Raw genomic sequence first — 7461 nt, 5'->3', positions numbered from 1 at the left:
ATTTACGAACTGCGAGCTCTAGGACATTCCCAAAAATCTCCCACATGGATTAAAACTCCAGTGAGAATAAATATACAAATATATACAATGTTTATATTGTTGAGAAACATAAAGGGAAAATACAATAAATTGGGGCATTTATAATACTATAGTTATTCTCCCAATTACCTTAGATTATGTTGCTCGTAGTCCTAGTCCAACCAGGTGTCCCTCAAACACTTTAGGCGAAAGAGCCTTTGTAAATGGATCAGCAAGGTTTTCTTCAGAGGCTATCTTCGTGACGATCACGTATACTCGGTGTATTATCTCACTGATGAGATGGCACTTGCTTTCAATATGTTTTCCACGTTTGTGACTCCTTGGTTCTTTGGAGTTTGCAACGACACCACTACTGTCACAATATAATGTGATGGGTAGGTGCATATATGGAACTACTTCTAAGTCAGCCAAGAATTTGTGTAGCCATACTGCTTCCTTAGCGGCTTCACATGCAGCTATGTATTCTGCTTCCATCGTGGAGTCAGCGATTCAACTTTGTTTAATGATTCTCTAAACTATAGCTTCTCCATTGGGAGTGAAAACTGATCCCGAAGTAGAGTTTCTAGAATCTACGTCAATCTGAAAATCAAAATCAGTGTATCCAGTAAGGATCAAATCCTTAGGTCCATACACAAGCACATAGTCCCTCGTTCTCCTTAGATACTTGAAGATGTTTTTTAAAGCAATCCATAACTGTGTCCTGGATTGGATTGGAACCTGCTGACGATTCCAACTGCAAAGTATATGTCAGAACGTGTACATAACATTGTGTATATCAAACTCTCAACTACAGATGCATATGGAATTCTTTTCATTTCCTCAATATCTTGAGGTGTCTTAGGACTTTGTTCATTTGACAAATGAATTCTATGTCTAAAAGGCAACATAACTTTTTTGGAATTTGCATATTATACCTTGACAATATTTTGTCAATATAAGATGCTTGAGATAGTGCTAGGGTTTTATTCTTTCAATTTCGGAAAATTTGTATCCCTAGCACATATTGAGCATCACCCAAATCTTTCATTCGGAACTGTGTTGCTAACCATCTATTTACGTCAGCAAAGAAGCTTGTCTCATTCCCAATGAGCAAGATACCATCAACATAAAGCACCAAGAATGCTACAGTTTTATTGACTATTTTCTTGTATACACAAGGTTCGTCAACATTCTGTTCAAAGCCATAAGATTTGACAATCAAATCTTATATTCCAAGATCTTGAAGCTTTCTTCAACCCATAAATAGATCGTTTAAGCTTACAGACTTTATGTTCTTGTCCTTGTTCAATGAACCCTTCTGGTTAAGATATAAAAATACTTTCAGGTCTTGACATCCATTTGCCATGTTTCATAGTCATAATATGTGGCAATGGATAGAAGTATTCTTATAGATTTTATCATGGCAACAAGAGAAAAAGTTTCTTCATAATCAACCCCTTTTCTTTGGGTAAAACCTTTTGCCACGAGTCTGGCTTTGTAGGTTTGCACCTTGCCAGTTTGGTCTCTTTTTCTTTTATAGATCCATTTGCAACCTATAGGTTTAACTCCATGTGGTTGATCTATAAGTTCCCAAATAAAATTGAAGTACATTGCCATTTCAACGTCCATGGAAGAGGTGTTCAAAAAATCCGATGACTCGAAAAAACCAATTAACCCAACCCAACCCGTGTGGTTTGGGTTGGGTTATCAACTCATTTGGATTGGGTTGGGTTCAAATAAATGAAAATTTTAAAAGTTGGGTTGGTTCATGGGTTCACCTAATATAACTCAAACCAACCCAAACCAACCCAAACCAACCCAAATTTATTATTAACTTAAAATATATGTTTTATTATTTATAACACAATTATTTATATATATATATATATTGATTTTAATTTTATTTAATTTCAATATTTTTTTAATAGTTTATTCTTTAACAACTCTTAAAAGTAGTTTCTTTGTACTTTAGAAAAAAAAATCACTATATAAATTAAAATTGAGTTGTTAATCTTAATTCAATATATGAAAATAATTAAATTAGATTTTTACATATTTACGTTTTGCTACTTTTTAGAACAAAATTTTAACTAAATGACCTGATTAACCCGAACCAACCCAACCCAAATATTTCATGGTTGGGTTGGGTTGGGTTCATTTTTTAATAAGAGTTATTTGGTTGAAAAAATTTACAACCCGAATAATTGGGTTGGGTCTAAAAAATATTTCAACCCAACCCAACCCATGAACACCCTAGTCCATAGCATTTATCCCATGTTCCCTATCAACATCTTCCATTTGTTGGGATTGGTGTCCTAGTTCTCCTGGTGGTCTCGTAGTTTGTAAACAGTTTGTACACATTGTTATTAATAAAATAAATGATATTTTATTTGCATTTACTCATATCCAATAAACTAAGATCCATGGTTATTTCATGTAACTTAAGCACGTATGTGAGATATACAAGTGAATCATGCCTTAAGTAATAACCTAAATGGTTCATAGTATAAGGATAAATGAGGGATACCTTATCCTCGTGACACTATGGATACAGCCCGCTTTGTAGATTTTTACAAGTGTTGTAAAGTACTACAAATGGTCTGTCCTGACCATTCATATGGAGACATGCGAGCAGGGGTATCCTATATAAAAAGTTTGTATAAGAACAGACCACAAGATGATTAGTCTCTTTATATAACACCATTGATAATTGAGACTTACATCTCACTAAAACGACCATAGGTGACATGACCTTAATCCTGAGTGTTTTGGAAAATTCTACCAATGAAGACGGTCCTTTGATTAGTATGGGTGAGAGTGGCCAGATTGCCAACTCAACAAGCTTATATTTTTGGGCTTCGTCTGATTGGGGAGCTAGGAACTAAGTTACACAAGATGGAATTCACTCCTTCCCTGAAGCAGAGGTAAGTAGATAAATTGCTCCCTTAAGGGTTTGATTACAGATCTTAAACATAGTGGTCACACCCTTTCTTTAGAAGAGAGGACTCAGTCATAGTAGGACTATGACTTATTGTTCATTAGAGAAATTAGTGGTACTTAAGAAGTTAGATGTAACTATAGGGGCAAAAGGGTAAATTGGTTCAACTATACTTATGAGCGATTTGTGAAGAGTTATCGCACTGTTGATTGGTCATGTGGACAAAGAAATATATCTGTAGTGAGAATAGTGAAGCTGTTGATCTTTAGTGGAGTGTCTGGGAGTTAACGGATGGTGGATCTCATGACTAAAGAGGTTAGTCAGTTATTCACGTACCATTGGAGCTTCAAGCACAGGTCAATGAGGTTCTCTTGGTAGCTCAATGGGTTCAAGTTGAGAATCAGATTTTGGGTTAGTTTGAAGTGTTCAAATTAACAAGAGAAAATTCAATTATATGTAATATAATTGGTGTGATGTATTAGATACATTAAGTGGAGGAATTAATATAAGTGTGATTTATATTAAGTACCATAAAATAGAAAAAGAACTATGGTTTATATGTTTCATATGATGAAATATTAAAACTATAGGTTATAAATATAATATGATAAGTTGGTTATCATATTTATTTATAATATATTAATTATATGATAATAAATTATTTTTCTCTAATAATCGTTTGAGTGGGAGGTTATTGGAAGTTTATGGTAACCGTAAGATAAAAGAAAAATTATTTTCCAAAATTAGTAGTGGTTCCATTCGGGAAATTCTCACGGATTAGGCTATCAAGTAAAAATTGTTTTTACTAAGCGATAGTCGTTGAGAGTCTAAACAATCGTTTAGAGTTGACTATACGATAGTTACTCTTTTGATCATTGATACACGATCGAGTAGTAAAGTCTATGCGATAGGCTTCCATTTACTAAATGATCGAGTACATTGTCTATGCGATAAACAGTGTTCTTATCTCCCACTTACTCAATCATCTACTCAATCGCATACCTGTCTTCCTCAATCCAAGATCATACAGAGCCCAAAACTCCTAGATTCTCACACCGAGAATACCAAGGTAACATTTGTGGTGGTGTTCTAACTCTGGTCATGAATCGAGCTGGACTCGATTGGGTTCGAAGAGCATCTAGTTGTTCGTGTTGTTGCTATTTTGTTCGTTGTGTTCAAGGGTTGCGTTGGACGCATTAGAGACTGGTCGAGGGATACTTGAAGAATAGTTCTTCAAAGGTACGCATACTCTATCTCTTGAATCCTATTGTAGCATGTTGTAATTTCTATTGATGCATAATCTGTATGTTTTCGTTTAAGACTGTAATCGTTGTGTTTATTTGGAATGGAATTTGGAATGATCCACTTCCGCTGCTCATGGAGATCTCTGTTTGTTTATTCCTTCACCAATGCCTTTTTAAAGGTTAATGGATCCTTTAAACCATAATCATGTATGATGTTTTGAGTTTTTGTTAAACCCATATAGCATTCAGGTTACTGGATAATCCTCCCACTACGTCGAGGTATACTCAACTCTTGAGAAGGACGTGACGAGGTAACAACAATTGTTGATGGACCAGCTTGATCAACAACTCTTAGAATAATCCTCCTTTTGTTTCTTCTAGGTATCCCACAAAAAGGCATAACTTCGAACGTGTTTATAGTTTTTTAGGATTTTGTACCAACACGTGTGTTGGACAACCCCAGATACGAAAATGACGTAAACTACTTTTGCGTCCTTTTCATAACTCATGTGGTGTTTCTGAAACACTTTTTGAAGGACGACATTCAGAATATATACCACAGTCTGTACTGCATACCCCCAAAAGGATTAAGGTAACTGAGCGTAACTCATCATTGATCGGACCATGTCTAATAATGTTCAATTTCTCCTTTCTGCAACAACGTTTTGTTATGGTGTTTCAGGTGCAGTGATCTGGGATTGAATTCCATGTTCTATTAGATAGTTCTGGAATTGTAAATCCATAGACTCACTACCTCGATCAGATCGAAGTGTTTTAATTCTTTTACTTAAAAATTTTCAATCTCAGACTTAAATTCTTTGAACTTTTCAAAAGTTTTAAACTTGTGAGTTATTAAGTAAATGTAGCCATATCTAGAGTAATCATCAATAAAATTGACAAAATATTGATATCCTCCTCGTGCTTTTATACTCAACGGACTATATAAGTCGGAATGTATAAGTTCGAGAGGTTTTTTGCACGAAAACCTTTTCCAGAAAAAGATCTTTTCGTCATTTTTCCCTCAAGATATGATTCACATGGAGGTAAAGAACTATCCTCTAACTGATTTAGATGACTGCTTTTAACCAATCTCTCAATCATGTTGAGATTAATGTGACCAAGTCTGAGGTGCCAAAAATAGGTGTTAAGAGAAATTTTTCATCTCTTGTTTTGAGTCTCAGTCGTTTTAAACATCTCTATATTTAGAATGGCCTTTGCTTCAGTTGGTTTTAATATGTACAAGTTATTTTCGAGTCTTGCAGAACAAATATGAACACCTCTCGAAAAAAAAAACACTTCATTAGATTCAAAAGATATTCTATACATATTTTCTAGCAAACAGAAAATGGAGATTAAGTTTCTTTTCATCTTAGGTACATAATATACATTTCTAAGTAAAATGGGTGATTCTCCAAAAAATAGCTTAACATCTCCCACTGCATGAGCCGAAATGACTTCTCCCGTTCCCACCTTGAATGTCATTTCTTGTTCAGAAAGTTATTTCCAAGAACTAGTTTCCTGTAGAAAAGTGCAAACATGATTAGCGGCGCCCAAATCTAATATCCAGATTAGGTGAGTATTCTCCACTAGACATATTTCAACTACTAGTAAATCTGATTTACCTTGGTTCGTCTTTTCCGCTTTCTTTTTTGCTAAATACTTTGGGCAGTTGCGTTTCCAGTGCCCATCCTCTCCGCAATGGAAACATTTCCCTTTGGGAGCTTTGTTTTTATTTTTCTTTGCAGTGGTTTTCTTATTCCCTTTACCCTTTTTCTTCATTTATACATTTTTGTCTTTTGAAGATGAGGGAACAGACTTCCCTTTTATCAGTGGGTTTTGTTCCAGACGAATAACCCTTGAGAAAGTTTTTAGGTTGTGAAATAACATTTACTTCACTTTCTTTAAGTTTCATCATAGACTGATACGTCTGTAATTCGTTCAACAGTGTAGTCAAATTGTAAGTAATTTTTTTCATAACAGCATTAGTTCGGAAAAGTAGATAACTCTTTGGAAGAGATTCTAATATCATACTAACTTGACTGGTTTCATCTATTGTTGCCCCATGAGCCTCAGCAATATTAAAATGGACCATCATATCGAGAACGTGTTCTCTAACGTTGGTATCATCTTTCATGCGAGTACTATAAACATACTTAATGGCTTCATGTCGAACAAAGGGTGACAGTTGCCCGAACATCTCTTGGAGCGACGCCATTAACTCACAGGCAGTGGGCATTACTTCATGTTTCTTATTAAGTACATCAGATATACTTGCTAAGATATAAGCCCTGGCTTTTTCATTATCCCTAACCCACCGATCATAGATGTCCCGAACATTTTGGTTTGCTATTGTACTAGGAATCAGAGGACATTCCTCCGTTAACACAAACCTCAGATCATCCACAACCAATATTGTATTTATGTTGAATTTCCAGTTTGAATATCCTTCTCCATTAAACTTATCATAAGCGAGCAGTTGTGTAATTGAATTTGACATTGCTGAAAAATTAAACAAATTCTATTAAACTTATGCATCTTAATCTGATTTTTAGCAAAGAAATAAAGTACCCTTTTTTTAATTTATTTTGCAACGATACTTCAGTGATTCAGAATAGTTTCTACTGTAGAGCAGTCAAAAAAACTTTCACTGAAGCAACACAATCTTGACCAAATACTATATCGTAATAACCTTTTTTCCTATAGTACATTTGGTTATAGTTTTCGGTCAAGATCTTTACTAACAAATAGTAATTCTTGTAAGTATGATCCGCCATTTTTAGATCTTATAGAACGGTATGAATATGCCCCCAAGGTGGAAGACAATATCCAAGACGGAACTATAAGACCCTATTCATTTCTAAAGTTTGGGTTGTTCCAAATCCTATGTTATAACCCTCCGTAGGGATCACCATGGTTAACGACTGGCTAGGGGTACCTAAAAACGATAGCAAGTGAAACATAGGAATCTCATGGTTTAAACTAATGGAGGAGACCGTAGGATAATGTTGACATATTTCCTTCACCCACTTACTGTGAACTACTTCCCTCATTCACCTTGTTATTGACCCATGCAAACACTTTCTGAATGGAGTAATCGCGGTAAAAGCGACACGAAGCGAGCATGAATCTCACGGTGCGAACTCTTGGGGACATGAGAGCTAATAAATATATATCGAATATATTGTTAATCTCCCACTAAAGTGTTCTAAATGTTTGGATGTTTATTTACTTAGGTTTAGAAATGGCTAACTTTAAACAACC

General features: G+C 35.0%; 1 protein-coding gene across 1 annotated transcript; it reads right to left on the bottom strand.

Moving 5' to 3' along the window:
* Positions 1-5962: 5962 nt before the first annotated feature.
* On the bottom strand, positions 5963-6697 carry LOC150032447 (uncharacterized). The gene has a single exon (XM_090306912.1). It carries the CDS (start codon positions 6695-6697, stop codon positions 5963-5965), a length of 735 nt encoding a protein of 244 aa, XP_090163038.1.
* Between the last annotated feature and the right edge of the window lie 764 nt (positions 6698-7461).

Source organism: Benincasa hispida, chromosome 11, assembly GCF_027475165.1.
Source record: "Benincasa hispida cultivar pf3 chromosome 11, pf3_genome.v1.1, whole genome shotgun sequence".
Lineage (NCBI taxonomy): Eukaryota > Viridiplantae > Streptophyta > Magnoliopsida > Cucurbitales > Cucurbitaceae > Benincasa > Benincasa hispida.
This window is presented reverse-complemented; position numbering and strand designations above follow the sequence as displayed.